Source organism: Piliocolobus tephrosceles, chromosome 11 (assembly GCF_002776525.5).
Source record: "Piliocolobus tephrosceles isolate RC106 chromosome 11, ASM277652v3, whole genome shotgun sequence".
Classification (NCBI taxonomy): domain Eukaryota; kingdom Metazoa; phylum Chordata; class Mammalia; order Primates; family Cercopithecidae; genus Piliocolobus; species Piliocolobus tephrosceles.
Genome location: NC_045444.1, coordinates 115,960,996 through 115,979,110, shown reverse-complemented (window position 1 = coordinate 115,979,110; position 18,115 = coordinate 115,960,996). Strand labels below are relative to the sequence as shown.

Here is an 18,115-nt window from a genome sequence, read left to right as displayed (position 1 = left end):
TCTTCCCACAACTGACCGACTGGGAACGTTTCATCAATGTACAAATGGCTTATTTGACTCCAAGCTGTTGAGGAAAATTGAGATTCTTTATTGGGTTTTTAAATTAATCTCTGAGGGTCACTGTTCATTTTACTTGAAAAGTACATTTCCATGTACTTATATAATACTTTTACAAGGAAGTATCTTTCTGTAATTTAACTAAGCTGCTAATTTTAAGTAAGTTTATTTTGTCACTTATGCTGGTGGAGTTAACTGGACTTAGATTAGTGATTAGTGATATCACAGGCAATGAGTTAAACTTTGGTGGTCAAACACAGTTTTTCACAAAAGATGTGCTACCGTAGTTTCCCATAATAAACATTCATGATCTCTTACAAGTCAACAGTCTTAAAACTATCAAAACAAACTTTTTAATATTATAGGAAAGCTCTTTGTTCTTAGAAAATAGGGAGAAATCTAGCTTTATGGATGTTATGATCAAGAATATACAAATATTTAACTGAAATTTTATGGTCATGAATATGTTAAACATTTGTTAATCTCCTTCCTCATCTCTCAATCAAAATTTAAGAATCAATTTTGTGTTTTACTTTCTCAAAAGCAATTGTTTCAACAGTTTCTTCAGGTTTCTTTCAAGGTTCCTGCTTGCAATAAAGCAAAACAAAATGGACGGCTTCTGTTTTATCTCTAAATTCAATCAAAGCTAACTTGAAGAGGCTGGGTGCGGTGGCTCACACCTGTAATCCCAGCACTTTGGGAGGCCGAGGCGGGAGAATAACCCTGAGATCAGGAGTTCGAGACCAGCCTGGCCAACATGGTGAAACCCTGTCTCTACTAAAAATATAAAAAATTAACTGGCCATGGTGGCAGGAGCTTGTAATCCCAGCTACTCGGGAGGCTGAAGCGTGAGAATCGCTTGAACCCGGGAGGTAGAGGTTGCAGTGAGCTGAGATCGTGCCACTGTACTCCAACCTGGGTGACAGAGTGAGACTCTGTCTCAAAAAAAAAAAAAAAAAAAGCTAACTTGAAGATATTTAATTTGGGGTTTTTAATAATTTCCATAAGCAGCATAGTTTCCATGGAACACACTAAATAAATTACATGCTAAATGTATCCCTCAAATAATCAAGCAAATTTATCTGCAGTATGGAATGTCTGGATACAAACCAACTAAATTTTAGAGGACAGCTGCCAAGACCAATGACATATAGTAATTTGTCATGATTTGGAGGCCTGCTTTGGGACTGTATGCACTGGGCGTGCACTGCATTTACATTTCAAAGGTGGCCACAAATCTTCCGACGCACAGAGAGCGCCAAACAGGACTCACGCACATGTCAAATGTGTACTCTCTTATGCATCTGAGCAAGGACAAGATTGTCCTTAGACGATCGTTCTAAAAAAAGGAGTTTCCTGTTTAAAAAAAAAAAATACCTTTCTGACAGCTTCTTTTCGCTTCCAGCTACAAATACAAATGGGAAAAACCCAAAACATGATGAAAAAACAGATAGATCCTCATTTTATTGCTAGAATGAAGAGGGAATTTCCATTTATCACAAAGAGGTGTGAGATGATAGAAATAGAAGGCAGAAAATATAGCTCCAGCTTAAGAGGAAAGGCTATTTTTTTTTAAAAAAAAATTTGTAATTGCTTTAGCTTCTAAGATATCATTGAAGAATGTATTATTAAACTGAAGGAGACTTGATTATGTGGATTACAATAACCTGTCATATTCCCTTACCAAAAAACCATATTGTGTTAACAGAAGAAAGGCACGTATATAACATTTGGCAGTTTGGTTGAGCTAAATGTCATATCCTATTGTCTGGCCTCTTGGTTGGTTTCTGAGGGGTCTGCACACTTCTTTTTCAGTCACTTGTTGTGCGGGACATCCTCCTATGCGGTGTAAAACATGATCTCATGTTCAAGGGACAGCTTTTTCTTAGAAAAGAAGACTGTTGGGGAAAGAGGGTGAAGGGAGAGTGAAATGGAAGGCAGTGGAAGTGTAACTGCTAATAGAAGCCAGCTGTATTAAAACCATTTTGCATAATGACTTCAGTGGGTGTCCCTTCCAGGAGCATAAGGTTGAATCAGTACTAGGAAATCTAGATATTGAATTCATGTCATAATAGGTCACAGATGAAAACAATAGATCATTTCTATAGGAGCTAAAATGGCATTTGATAAAATTTCACAGTCATTCCAACAATCTACTTAGTGGTAAATTCTACCAACATCCCTTTAAGGTCAAAATTATTCTGGAAGAGCTGCCAATGTAACCTTGAGAACTGGAGAAGAAAAAATGACATTATTACTATTTGCAATTGCTCTGAACTTATTGTTATTATTTGGTTTTGTGTCATATAGAAAACCTGGAAATCAACTAAAAACTCTGACCTGTACTGAAAGTTCAGTGTGATAACTGGAACCAAAACCCTAGTATTCTATTCCTGAGTAATAATTACTAGCAGGTATCATGGGTATTAACAAGAATAGGATGAAGAAGATATCTCATTATCAATAGCTACAAAAACATAAATATTCAGGACTAAATTGATCAAGAAATGTGCAGGGGCTGTGAAACTTGATTGAGAGACAAAAACTTATTAAAGAGAAGAATGGATAACTCTTTTCTCTTCGAGGGGAAGGCAGGCAGTGGGTTGTGCTTATGGGGTACTGTGTGGAGATCCTGAGTTGACAGTGCTTGGAGAAGAGAAGAGGAGAGAATCTCTAAGATCAGCAGCAAGAGGCTGAGGCCAGGGAGAGGCAGGGAAGGTGAGGGGACAATGGCTGGGGAATGGTAGAGACTGAACACCTGCCCCATGTGCCGGGCTTGGAGATGAGCTGGGCAAGGGACTTTTGTCTGTTTTGTTTAGATTTTCTTAAATAGTAAGAACTGCTAATGTCATTGTCCTTTGCCTCTCCTCCTCTCTTCCTCATAAAAATCTTCTGTAATGATCTCTATTACTTTGCGTAGGCTTTGGGGACAGATTTGTGGTTTATTTCAGACATGCCACTACCCCCAGGCTGGCATTAAGAAGGGGAAAGAAACCCAGTTTTGTTTGTATTTTACAACTATCTCAGAAATGAAGCTTCAAGTCAAATTCCATTCTCTGTGTCTGAGTTATGGTCTTTTACTAAGATAATGTTAATAATCATAAGCTATACAAAATGGTTACTTGAATTATACTTCTTTTATTTTCCCTTGTATTCAGATCATCTGCATGGCTGTACATTGAGGCTGGTTGAAGGAGTGATTTGGTGCGTTTTCTCAGTGCTCTGAAAGGATGGTCTGGGTTGGACATTTGATGACATTTTTGTTACAAGTGCTATCTCTGTTGAAGGATTTTAGTTGGTTGGAGTGACATCTAATTTAATGGCTGTAGCACAATCTATCTGCTCTAGCAAAATTGCCATTTCCATGTCTGGTCAGCAAAACTTCAATTTTAGCGTAAAACAAGTTCATTTCATTTCTATTTTAAGAAGATTGAAAATGATGGCGATAAATACGAACAAATAATAGAAAAATGTGTTTGAGATTAGACTGTAAAGAAACATACTATTTTTCTTAAAGCTAGGATTTCAACTAGATTATGACATAAGTGATTTGATTAGATTGCTGATTATAAAAAGTGGTTCTTTTGAACTTCGAGTCTCACAGCCAACGCACACTGTTGAGAGGTGCCAGGTAACAGACACTGTGTTTTTTTGTGTTTTAGGCAACTTTTTCCTGTACCTGTGAGGAGCAGTATGTGGGTACTTTCTGTGAAGAATACGATGCTTGCCAGAGGAAACCTTGCCAGAACAACGCGAGCTGTATTGATGCAAATGAAAAGCAAGATGGGAACAATTTCACCTGTGTTTGCCTTCCCGGTACGATATATACTCATGGTTCAGTTATTAGGTGTATATCTGTACAACATGCACTTCTCTCTCTCTTTTTTTATTTCCATAGGTTTTTGGGGAACAGGTGGCATTTGGTTACATGAGTAAGTGCTTTACTGGTGGTTTGTGAGGTTTCGGTGCACTCGTCACCCAAGCAGTATACACTGAACCCAATTTGTGGTCTTTCATTCCTCATCCCCTTCTCACCCTTCCCCCTGGGTCCCCAAAGTTCATTGTATCATTCATATACCTTTGCATCCTCATAGCTTAGCTCCCTTTTATGAGTGAGAACATGTAATGTTTGGTTTTCCATTCCTGAGTTACTTCTCTTAGAGTAATATTATCCAGTCCCATCCAGGTTGCTGTGAATGCCATTAATTAATTAATTATTATTATTATTTTTTGAGACAGAGTCTCACTCTGTTTCCCAGCCTGGAGTGCAATGGTATGATCTCGGCTCACTGCAACCTCTGCCTCCCAGGCTCCAGCGATTCTCCTGCCTCAGCCTCCCAAGTAGCTGGGATTACAGGCATGCGCCACCACACCCAGCTAATTTTTGTGTTTTCAGTAGAGATGGGGTTTCTTCATGTTGGCTAGGCTGGTCTTGAACTGACCTCAGGTGATCCACCTGCCTCCACCTCCCAAAATGCTGGGATTACAGGCATGAGACACTTTGCCCAGCCTAATTCATCCCTTTTTATGGCTAAGTAGTATTCCATTGTGTGTACTTGTTTCCTTATCCACTCGTTGATTGATGGGCATTTGAGCTAGTTCCACATTTTCAGCATACACTTCTTAGTTAAGGATGGTTAAACAATGCTTTGCCCAGCTGTTGAACAAGGCAGCTTCAAGATCTCATTTGGTTCTATCAGTCTCTACTTTATGTAATCAGGGAATGGAAGAAGAAAGTTCACATGGAGCTACACAATATGTCCCTTGGCTTTCTGCCATTAGAGTGCTTCCGTTTCAGCATTACCCCATTTTTGTTGTGGAAAAATAGTATTCCTGGTCCAATAGAGGCTTGGATATTTTAAAAACAATTCCACAAGTATATACTGAGTGTGGGCTGGCACTGTGCGGGGTGATTATGTTAAGTAACTGAAGAAAACCCAGGATAAACCACAAAAGCCACCAATTCTTCCTATTTATATTAATTTCCTTTTGTTCATGCACATTCGTTAGTTCAAGTTCCTGCTACCTTATTCTCCACAATGGGAAGTTTTTAACGTTTCTTGATTAATGTAGTGCGTTCTCGGACGTTACATGGGACTTGGAAATCCTCAGAGCACACTGAGGGCCTCTAGGGAGAGTGCGGTGGACAGCGTGCCTGTAGACTTCATGCTCTGACAATCATCTTAATTGACTTACTGCTCAGCCAACTTGATTACAAACCCTTCAGGAGCAGGAATGACATTTTACCAGGGAGTGTTTTGACACAGCTATTTTGATGCATCTTCAAAGCAAACACCAAGTTGTTCTTGTTTTGTTATAAAATAATGTGCAAAACTGACATCATCTTTCCTCTTTCCATCCTATTCTCTTGCCAACTTCTGGCACTGGGTGGGGATTCAGGATAAGGTAGGAGTTGGAGGGTGAAAAAAGGGATGGAACGAAGTGGGCATTGGGGTTATTAAGTACTCATTGTAAGAAACAAGAGTGCCAAAAAGTCGAAATTTGTAAAAGTGAAATTCATTCACTTATCTATTCCCACCTAAACTTTATCAAATCCTAGGGATAGGTTAATATTCTAGTATATTCTTTCATTGTGTGAGTGTGTGTGTGTGTGTCTGTGTGTAGGTCAGAGTGTGTGTATTTCTCTTGCAGGCCAGATGATTAAGTATTCTTCTACATGTTTTTAAAAAGTGATATGATCCATGTTGTTCTGTAACTTGCCTTTTTTCAGTGTGTATTTGGCAGTAGATCACAGACGTCGTACCAAGTCAGTTCGTATGGAGTCACCTCATTCGTTTTAACAGTTACGTGGTGTCCCCAGATTTTTATCTCCAGGTCAGACTCCCCTCCAGACCTACTTACTTGACAACCTACATGGCATCTCCATTTAGGTGTCCCAGGACAACCTAAGCTCAGTCATCTCCAAGGTGACCTCATCGTGCTCCCAGCCTGACACAGCTCGTCTTCCAGCGTTCCATCCATTTCTAGAAGCCAGACATCTAAAGTCATCCTAGGTGCCTCCCTCTCCCGCCCTCTTCATATGTTTTCTACCTCTAATGCTCTCCATTTTACCACCTAGAGAATTCTCAAATCCTCACCCTCTGCAGCCCCGCTGCCAACACCTTCAGGCCAGTGGCCTTTGCCCCTTGCCTGTGCTGCTGAGATGGCCTCCTGCTATTCCTCCAACAATTCTTGACCCTGCTGCATACTAGGGCCAGGGTTCTCATGTCAAAGTGAGCATTGACCTTTGTCTCATCCATGCCCAGACCCTCCATTCTCCACATGGCAGCAGGGGATCCCTTCCCAGTGAGATTCTGATGTAGTTGCTTTTCTGTGTAAACTTCTTTTTCACATTGCTCTTTGAACAGAAATTGAAATCCTTGGCCTCATTGTGCTCCAGGATATCTCTTTTGCCTGCTTTTCCAGCCCTATCTCACCCCCATGTCTCCCTTGCCCTGGTTTCAGCCACCTTGACCTTTTACCTCTGTAATAGCTTGACCTCTCATCTGCCACAGGATCCACCCTCTCATCCTTGTGCTTGGATAATACTTCCTCCCTGTCTCCTTTTTGCTTGGTTAACTACTCCCAGATCTCTGTTGTTTCAGGCCTCTATTAAATGCCCCTTTTCTCGGGAAGTCTTGGCTGAAGCCTTCAAGATAAGTCTCTCTCCGTTTTTCTCTTCTATAGCCCCGTGTTCCTTCCTTCACAGTGCTGCTGTTTTCAGCGTACATTTGTGTGTGTGACTCTTTGATTACTACCTGTCTTCCCTTTTTTATTTTATATTTTATTTTATTTTGAGACAGAGTCTTGCTTTTGTCACCCGGGTTGAAATGCAGTGGCATGATCTTGGCACACTGCAACCTCTGTCTTCCGGGTTCAAGTGAGTCTCCTGCTTCAGCCCTCCTAAGTAGCGGGGATTATAGGAGCCTGCTACCACACCTGGGTAATTTTTGCATTTTTAGTAGAGACAGGGTTTCACCATGATGGCCAGGCTGGTCTCAAATTCCTGACCTCAGGTGATCCACCCACCTTGGCCTCCCAAAGTCCTAGAATTACAAGAGTAAGCTACTGCACCTGGCCTGTCTTCCCTTTTTTAAAGGATGGTTAAGCCACATGAGGGCAGGGCCTGGATCAGTTTTGTTCATGATTGTATTCCACAGTGTCTGACAAATTGTGGACACTCAGTCAATGTGTTGATGAGATGGATTAATGAAAGAGTATAAATGTATACAGATGTTTTAAGCTATTCATCTATTGATGAATCTTTTAGATAGTTGCAATTTCTCTTTTGGAAGTAATGTTAAACAAATGAAGATCCTTTTACAAATAGTCTCAATCAGAGCTGGCAAGTGGAGGTTTGATATTTTATCTGGGTTTGTTCTCAAAGAGGCTTCATTTTTTTAAAAAGGATTTTATGTGCACAGAATTGAATTGATGATAATACTTGGTTTGTGGCACTCTCCGATCTTGTTCATGCATAGCCTGTTTTTACATATTTACTAAGCACCAGTGAAACCACCACCAAAAACAGAAGTTGTTTCTGAAAACTAACCTGATAGCCTCCTCCTTTGTTCATCCCTTCACCTCTCCTTTCCCTCCAGAGATAACAACCACCCTGAATCTTGAGTTGATCAGTTCTTTGTTTTCTTTTGTTTTTGTTTTTGTTTTTGGAGATGGAGTTTCGCTCTGTTGCCCAGGCTGGAGTGCAGTGGCATGATCTTGGCTCACTGCAAGCTCTACCTCCTGGGTTCATGCCATTCTCCTGCCTCAGCCTCCTGAGTAGCTGGGACTACAGGTGCCCGCCACCACACCCGGCTAATTTTTTTTTGTATTTTTAGTAGAGATGGGGTTTCACTGTGGTAACCAGGATGGTCTCGATCTCCTGACCTCTTGATCTGCCCACCTCGGCCTCCCAAAGTGCTGGGATTACAGGCGTGAGCCACCACACCCGGCCTGTTTTCCTTTTTAATCATTTTAATATTTACATGTTTTTATAGAAACATTTATTTTTAATTCTTTTAAAATTTATAAAAATGGTATCATGCATGATTCATGTTATGGTATCATGCATGCAATTCTCTGGTACTTACTTTTTCACTTAATACTATTACTACTAAGACCTCCATAGTGTTGGAGTTGACTGCCGTATAAAATTCGATTCTATGAACAGGGACAGATATGCATTCTTGTATGACTTCTGTTGTGTATGTGCTTGAGGTTTTTAAGGTATATACCTGGAAGTAAAATTGTGGAACATAAAATATATAATTGACCAATTATAGGATGTCATATTAAACTGTTTTTTTCCAAGTGTTGCACTAATATCTACTTACATGTGCAGTATATAAGTGAGTTTGTAGACTCACATCTTCAGCATTTGGTAGTGTCAGAATTTTTAATGCTTGCCAACTGGATAGGTATAAAAAGGTAACTCATTATGGCCTCTGTAGTCTGCTGAACACTAATAATGCTGACTTCCTCTTCATATGTTTATTTGCCGTTATCTGCATGTGTATGCACGCTCTTCTTGATTTGTTAGAATTCTTTATTTTTGATATTAATAATTTGTTATACAAATTGTAAATATGTTCTTCAAGTTTGTAACTTGTCTTTTGACTTCAAGGGCTCTTTTGAGGAATAGACATTATAGTTTTCAACCTTTACTTTTCTGGTTAATACATTTATATCCAATTTAAGAAAATGTTTCCCTTCATGAAGAGCTAAAGGATATTAACCTGTGTTTTCCACTAAACATCTATAACTTTTGTTTTATATCAAAGTCTTTAATCAATATGAATTTGATATACTATATATATAGTATATATACTATATATAGAGCATATATTAGATCTATGCTATATATACTATATTTACTATATATTTATACTATATATAGTATAGTATATATAGTATATAGTATATATAGTATTTATACTATATATATAGTATATATAGAGAGAGTATGAAATAGGGATCCAATTTCCTATTTTATAATTTTATTTTTAATCTTCAGAAATACACCATTTCTATAAATAGATAGTGTATGATACTTCATAATGTGTCCCTGTTTCTTCAAAGCTACAGACAGAATTTGGAATAACTAAATAGCTGTGTATTTTACATTGTGCCTATTATCTTCTCAGCGTTTCTGCACTGTCATGGTTAACCCATTGATTTGAAATTTCCAGAAACGTAATTAATTATTTTTGCCTGTTATAGGAAAAAGAATTTTACTGTTACCATCTAAGGTGATTTAATGTCTCCAATGCTAATATCACATTATAGCACACGTAGGCGTATGGGAATCTCCTTGGGCCTTCTACTAACAATAGTAACAATAATAGAAGTATAGTCATGTACCGCCGCCATGATGGACCACGTACTGACGGTCAATGATGGACCACATAAACAATGGTGTGCCATAAGATTACAATGCTCTATTTTGATGGTAACTTTTCTATATTTGGACATGCATAAACAATGGTGTGCCATAAGATTACAATGCTCTATTTTGTTTTTTGTTTTTTTTTTTTTTATGATAGCAGTAATTTATTTCTTTTTTTTTTTTTTTTTTTACATGACAACAATTTTATTTAAGGAAACTTTGTACCAACTTACATTTATCAACTATATGTATGAGTGTTCATTGTTACAACACTTTCACTAATAAAGAATATTATCATTATTTTAAAAAAATCTTATCAGCCTTTTATGTTGTGGTTTCATTCACTGATGCATTTTTCAGATTCATAAGGAGGACTAAAATTTCACTTCTACTTTGCCCACTTCTTACCCAAGCCTTCAGTTTGGATGTAGAAGGCTATTTTTTAGAGCTGCTGTTCAGGCGAGTTTTTCACAGATCCCCTTCTTTCTACCTCCACTGCTGAAATAATAATCTTTGATAGTCTTTTACTTTTCTTCAATTTTCCTGTATCTTAGCAATTTTGAAAGGTGAAAACTAAATATGGGAACTCAAATGACCATTGGGAACTCGAAAATTCTTTTGCAGTTTTAGGGTTTTCCATTTTAATTTTAACCAATTAGATTTTAGGCATGATGGAAACAATCTATAAAATCCTTTAACAGCAAATGTATTCATGTGGATAAGACAGCAAGGGCAATTATACTTCAACAAAATTAACATCATCATGATACAGTTCTTGCTCTAATCATCTAACTCCTTTGAAACTAGTCTTCGAACTTTTTCAAAAAATGTAGCTTTGTCAAATAGTTTGCATATCTAAGTATATTCCTATTAAAATGATGGCAGATTAAATACATGGTCTCACCTATGTTAGTTAAGTGATTCAAGATATATTTATCAAAGATTCAGGGCAGCAAGAGATCAAAATTGAATTTGCCAAAATAATGACTGTCCTATCTTCCAGCTACTTGTGAATATTTCCTTTGTGTTCCTCAGTTATTACATAGATCAATCATCTTCTTTATTCCATACACCCAGGATTGTAGTTTATCCCTTATAAACTCGGATTTGAAAATGTTTTTGCTATGCTATAAATGTGATCTCTGCCGTGTGTGTGTGTGCGTGTGTATCCTTCCTGAACAGTGAATGTGCTGTCATTGATAGGACCCTATTCTGGTTGCCCAAGGACAGCATCTACCATTGTCTTTTAAATCCATTTGCAGTTAGTTTCTATTTATGCTGAGTTCTAACTTGATGCCTCAAAAATATCTTTTTTTTTATTTATTTTATTTTATTTTATTTTTTTTATTATACTTTAAGTTCTAGGGTACATGTGCATAACGTGCAGGTTACATATGTATACATGTGCCATGTTGGTGTGCTGCACCCATCAACTCGTCAGCACCCATCAATTCATCATTTATATCAGGTATAACTCCCCAATGCAATCCCTCCCCCCTCCCCCCTCCCCATGATAGGCCCCAGTGTGTGATGTTCCCCTTCCCGAGTCCAAGTGAGCTCATTGTTCAGTTCCCACCTATGAGTGAGAACATGCGGTGTTTGGTTTTCTGTTCTTGTGATAGTTTGCTAAGAATGATGGTTTCCAGCTGCATCCATGTCCCTACAAAGGACGCAAACTCATCCTTTTTTATGGCTGCATAGTATTCCATGGTGTATATGTGCCACATTTTCTTAATCCAGTCTGTCACTGATGGACATTTGGGTTGATTCCAAGTCTTTGCTATTGTGAATAGTGCCGCAATAAACATACGTGTGCATGTGTCTTTGTAGTAGCATAATTTTGGCCGAATAGGAACAGCTTCAGTCTCCATCTCCCAGCACGAGCAACACAGAAGACCGGTGATTTCTGCATTTTCAACTGAGGTACTGGGGTCATCTCACTCGGGAGTGCCGGACAATCGGTGCTGGTCAGCTGCTGCAGCCCGACCAGCGAGAGCTGAAGCAGGGCGAGGCATCGCCTCACCTGGGAAGCGCGAGCAGAAGGGAGTCCCTTTTCCTAGCCAGGGGAACTGAGACACACAACACCTGGAAAATCGGGTAACTCCCACCCCAATACTGCGCTGTAACACCGGCACACCGGAGATTGTATCCCACACCTGGCCGGGAGGGTCCCACGCCCACGGAGCCTCTCTCCTTGCTAACACAGCAGTCTGCGGCAATCTAACCGCAAGGCAGCCGCGAGGCTGGGGGAGGGGCGCCCGCCATCGCTGAGGCTTAAGTAGGTAAATAAAGCCGCTGGGAAGCTCGAACTGGGTGGAGCTCACAGCAGCTCAAGGAAACCTGCCTGTCTCTGTAGACAATGCTCTATTTTGATGGTAACTTTTGTATGTTTAGATATGTTTAGACACACAAATACCTATCGTTGTGTTGCAATTGCCTACAGTATTCAGTATAATAACATGTTGTACAGATTTGTAGCCCAGGAGCAATAGGCTATGCTGTATAGCCTAGGTGTGTAGTAAGTAGGCTGTATCATCTAGGTTTGTGTAAGTACATTCCATTATATTAGCATAATGATGAAATCACCTAACGACACATTCCTTAGAACATATCCCCATCATTAAGCAGTACATGATTGTAATACTTTGACTTTCAGTTGACATCAAGACCATAGCATTGTTTTACTACAAGTATATGAACTTTGATAATTGTGCTTAGACTCCTGGTATGGTTTGGCTCTGTGTCCCCACCCAAATCTCACCTCGAATTGTAATAATCCCCATGTGTCAAGGGTGGGACGAGGTGGAGATAATTGAATCATGGGGCAGTTTCCCCCGTGTTGTTCTTGTGATAGTAAATCATGACAAGATTTGATGGTTTTACAATGGTTTTGCTCGGTTCTCAGTTTCTCTTTCCTGCCACCATGTAAAGAAGGACATGTTTGCTTACTTTTCCACCATAATTGTAAGTTTCTTGAGGCCTCCCCAGCCCCGTGGAACTGTGAGTCAATTAAACCTCTTTCCTTTATAAATTACCCAGTTTTGGGTATTTCTTCATAGCAGCATGAGACCTGACTAATACAGCTCCGAAACAGTTTGGTCGTTGCTGGTAAATTCATCAGAATTGTGCTGGAACCCAAGAGATGGCAAATTGATCTCGATTCACAAAACAGTCATCTTTTATGTCTTCTGTTAAAACAACAAAACTGTTTTGTAGCCCCACACTTGTAAATAATAGCAGATTCTGGTTTAAGTAAGCTGCTTTCTGACAATAGTTCTACCATTTTCTGAATATTGCAGATTGAAAACTCCCATTTTCATGAAATAATATGAAACTAGATATAGGAGCCTTTGTGCATTGGTCACAGTTTAAACAAGTTTCAAAAATAATATTTTTTTACATTGGCATTTACATCATATTATTTTATTTTCTGAGGTTCTTGAAACATGTGTAATTTGCTTAGAGTTAGTTTTCCGTGTGTGAGAAAAATCCCTCCAGGTGAAAGATCTTTCTTGTTTAATATAATTTTAAGGCAGCCATAGAACCATAGCAGCAATTTAAAGTAATTCATTTCTGCCCTCCTTGAATCTGTAGCTCTCCTGTCATCTGTCTCACCTTCCACTTTGCCCAAAGGTCACCCCTGCCTTTATCAGGGTCTCTCTGACTCCCAACTACTTTTCTTCGTTGCATTTTCACAGAGATGGGTCCAGGGGATCCCCCCGTGGCTCTGCTCTTTTTTACGCTTTAGCACAAATCCTGATCGGGGTAGAAGAGATTTGGGAAATGTTATCTTGGCATCACAACTCCCTCTTTGCTCCTCTATCTGATGACTTGTTCTTGAGTTTCCTTAAGAAGGCTTCTTCTTTGCCAGTTCCAGTTCCCTGCAGGAACCCCCATTCCCATAGGTTTCTCTCTCTTTTAGCTGAGCTTCTAGTGCTGCTTTTTTATTGTGGCCAACACACACACACACACACACACACACACACACACACACACACACTCTGCAGCAACGCATAATCCTCAAGCCTCAGTGGCTTCCAAGCCAAGGTTAATTTTTGCTTGTGTCATAGTCTGATGAGGGCACTTAGCCTCTAGGCAGTGACTCAGGGTTCCGGGTCCCTTCATGTTGTGAAGATACCATCCTCAAGAGGTGGCCTTCACAGTCGCTGCTGAAGGCAAAGGGACAGCTGGAGAGTCCTATGTAATGTTCTTGGGGCAGTGCCTAGTAGCATCTGCTATCCCTTCCACCACATGCCATTTGCCAGAATTCAGGCCCTTATTGACTAAAGTCACTGACTAGGAAGAGGAAACAACATGGGGAACACGTCTTGTCCATGCCATGCCAGGTGCAAGAACCAGTAACTGTTGGGGCTGGGATTTGAACCCAGGTCCTTCTGCAGGATTATTGATCCTCTTACTATACTGTTTTTCCATGTTTGCAACTATGTGGTGTGCTGAGTACTTTCCTGTCACAAATGCATGATTTAAGATGATGTAATCCCTTCAGCATTTTCATGTCAAAAGATCTCCTTATAATAAAATAAATATTAGGTAATTTTGTCTAAAAAAGGGGTGCTGATGCTTAAAGGGGAGTTTACTAATGAGTTTAGTTCTGAACATCTTTTTTTTGCTGGTCATCACTTTATTCTAAAGAATATTACAGGGCTGGGCATGGTGGCTCACTCCTGTAATCCTAGCACTTTGGGAGGCCGAGGCAAGCAGATCACCTGAAATCAGGAGCTTGAGACTAGCCTGGTCAACATGGTGAAACCCTCTCTCTACTAAAAATACAAAAATTAGCTGGGTGTGGTGGCTGGTGTCTGTAATCCTAGTTACTTGGGAGGCTGAGGCAGGAGAATCGCTTGAACCCAGGAGGCAGAGGTTACAGTGAGCCAAGATCACGCCACTGTACTCCAGCCTGGGCAATAGAGTGAGACACCATCTCAAAAATAAATAAATAAAGGATATTACAAAGGATATAGATGAAGAGATGCATAGGGCATCAATATATGTATGTGACTGGGTGTGTGTACACTCATGTGTGCGTGCCACACACATGCGCACACACACATTACCACAAGCCATCTCCTGGTTTTCAAACACAGGTCAGTTACATCAAAAGAATACACAACTCAGCTGGGCACGGTAGTTCATGCCTGTAATCTCAGCACTTTGGGAGGCCGAGGTGGGCAGATCACTTGAACCCAGGAGTTTGAGACCAGCCTGGGCAACATGGCAAAACCCCAACTCTACAAAAGTTAGCTGCACATGGTAGTGTGCGTCTGTAGTACCAGCTACTCGGGAGGCTGAGATGGGAGGATCGCTTGAGCCCAGGAGGTAGAGGTTGCAGTGAGCTGAGATAGTGCTACTATACTTCAACCCAGGTAACAGAGTGAGATGCTGTCTCAAAACAAACAAACAAACAAACGAACAACAAAAAAAATATATAACTCAAAAGATACCTCCACATTACTAGAATCCTATTCAGCCATTAGTTATCACTCCAGTCCATCATACCGCATGAATGTCTCCCAAGCTGTGGCCACTGGGTTTGCAGGTTTCCTTTCTATCTCATTGGGTTCCAAAAGCAGGAGTGGTCTTGGCACACATGTATTGTACCCTTTAAGGCATCTGTTATAATTGAGCTGAAACAATGTCGTCTCTTGCTCTGAGACTCTTTCGAGATGATAGTACCTCCCATTTATTTATTCCTTTACCCTTGGCTACTGTTTCTCCTTTTTTTTTTATTTGTTGTTTATTTTTACTCAACTTTTCCACCTCTAGAAGGGACATTAGGTTTGGTCACCATGCTGGTCCAGACTGCTGGTGACAATGCTAATCTAGCAAGGGCCTCCGCTCAGTCTATTCCCACTCATGTAGCGTAAGGTTACATAGGCTCTGAACTAGTGAGCCATTTTTACCACCCAGGCAATATAGCTGTATTCACTCTTCACCCCAGTTTTGCCAGTTGGGGTCAAAGCATAACTGACCCCCATTAGGTCCTTAGGAATTCTGCTATAAGGTTTAAAAACATAGTTACAGTTTTCTGTTTAGAAATCATCCCTGCTTCCAGTACTTGCAGTTGCAGCCCTAGCACAAGGACCACTGTATCAAGTAGAGGAGAAAAAATAATTATTTGGGGGGTAACTTGGGAAAGAAAGAAAAAATTATAGTTGTTATACCAGTGTACTCTCTACCTTGGCAAGAATTGCTTAATCATACTAGCGTTCTCCCCATCCCCTCTCCCCAAGATCAGCCAGAGAAAAAAAAATTTAACGGGGACGCCCCGTTAATGCCATTCATATTCAGTGTAAGCACACAGCTGCGAAGCCAGGTAAGCCAGCCCTGCCTGCCTTCTCCCAGTTTCAGAAACCATTGTTTCAATTACCTGTCCTATTTCTCTGTCAAACTATCACTCTGAGGAGGATATCTCTACTCATCGTTGGACATTGTGGGCTGTACAGTGTGTTTGCTGGTCTGAAAAAGTGATAACCATCTAAATCCATGTAATATCTTCTGTTTCTTGTTTTTTGTTTTGTGATGGCACTCTGAGTGTGTTCATCTTCCGCGGGGTAAACAAAGCCCAGTCCAAAGTCAGTGTCTATTCCCATTAAGACCTATTTGTAGCTCCCCAGTCTGCCAGCGTCAGTCCCACTCACCAGTTATGTTCAGGGCCTTCTTTCCCCACAGAGAATCTGCCTGATAGCCATCAGCAGTCTCTGTCTCTCTTATTGACAAACAGTACAGTTTTGGCATTATGTGCCCAAGGAGGGTACAAGAGGAGCGTGTCTAGATTGATCCTATCTCTGTGCTGCTGCAGTGCCCCTATATCCCGTATCCACCCCTTTCATGGACTCAGGTGAGCACCTCACGGGAGCACCCATAGATACCTGTTTGTTGATTTCAGTCACCTTCTGAACCTGGAAGGGAGTTCTTCTGATGGACACTGACAGGTTCTACTTTAATGCACCCCTCAAATCTTCATCAGGCCATGCTCCATATGGGTTTCTTTTTGATAGGACAGGTTTCCACTGCCCTCTTGCCTGAGTGTATGGCCAGGCCATTGGTCACTGCCCAGTGAGTCAGTAAAAACCCAAACACAGGGGCTTCCACGGCTGTTAGTTCTTCCATTACTCCTAGAAAAACAGCGTGCAATTCAGCCCACTGAGAAGATCAATTTTTACCTTCCTTGATCAAAGCAGCAGCTTTTTCCAAACAGGATATTGTCCATTCGCTTTGCAACTACTGTCTGTAAACCGGGCCGCTCCTTGTTGGTCAACTGCAAGCTGCTGGACATCCTTGAACCAATTATTTTTCCATAGGAAAACGGCATTTTCTTTGTGGATTAACTATTTATAATTAATTAATATCGATTAATTAACCTCTGAAGCACCAGATACATACACAAAAACCTTCATACAGAGGGGAGTATTTCTTCCTTTTGAAAATGTATCCCACTGTGCTCTGATTATTACAAGTTTGATCATGCAAAATTATTTTGTTTGATGAATGAATGAATTCAAACTGTGTTGTTGTCACCAGAGAACAAAAACTCTCAACAAAGTCTTCACAGGAGCATTGTTGTCTTGACGCAAAGCTTATTTCTCTTGAGAGGAGAACGTTTCTTGGTAACGGAAAATATTTTCAGCAAAGAATCTGCACCTCCGAATTTGTTATTATTTTTGATATTTTTGCTTTAATTTCTATGTCAAGTGTCAGTACAAGACATTTTTTTTTTAGTTATGGGCAATCTAGAAATGCATAAATATGGCAGATTGGGTTTTGAGTTGGTTAAGTAATAAACATTTTTCTTTAGTTTTCTTTCTTTTCCTTTTTTTTTTAAACCTCACATGCTTATCATTTCTTTGTGGTGAGAACACTTAAAATCCACTTTCTTAGCAATTTTTAAGGATATAATACATTGTGACTATACAATAGATCTCTGGAAGCATTCCTCCTGAGATTTTGTATCCTTTGACCAACCTAGGTACTCTTTTAAATCTCTCCGATCTTGTCCTCCCCTCCTCCCACCCTCCTGGTAATCACCATTCTCTCTACTTCTCTGAGTTTGCCTATTTTAGATTCATCATATAGGTGGTATCACACAGCATTGGTCCTTCTGTGTCTGGCTTATTTCCCTTAGCACAGTGTCCTCCAGGCTGATTCATGTTGTTGCAGATGACAGAATTTTCTTCTTTTGAAAACCAACCATCATTATGTTCTCACTCATAAGTGGGAGCTAAGCTTTGAGGATGCAAAGGCATAAGAATGATACAATGGACTTTCGGGACTCGGCGGAAAGGGTGCGAGGGGTGTGAGGGATAAAAGACTGCAAATTGGGTACGGTGTATACTGCTCGGGTGATAGGTGCATCAAAATCTTACATATCACCACTAAATAACTTACTCATGTAACCATACACAATCTGTTCCCCGAAAACCTATGGAAATTAAAAAAGGCCAAGTAGTATTTTATTGTGTATATATACACCACATTTTCTTTATTCACTCACCTGTTGATGAACACTTAGACTGAATCCATGTCTTGACTATTTGTAAATAATGCTACAATGAATGTGATAGTGCAAATATCACCTTGAAATAATGATTTCAATTCCTTTGGCTATATATCCAGTAGTGAGATTGCCACGTCATACAGTAGTTCTATTTTAGT

General features: G+C 40.0%; 1 protein-coding gene across 1 annotated transcript in view; it reads left to right on the top strand.

Annotated features, from left to right (window-relative positions):
- The window catches only part of DNER (delta/notch like EGF repeat containing), a 366,117-nt gene that overhangs the window by 203,622 nt on the left and 144,380 nt on the right, over positions 1-18,115 (top strand). The window contains exon 6 of the mRNA XM_023193935.2: positions 3,720-3,873. Coding sequence (XP_023049703.2) covers positions 3,720-3,873 — 154 coding nt within the window. The remainder of the gene's footprint in view (positions 1-3,719; positions 3,874-18,115) is intronic.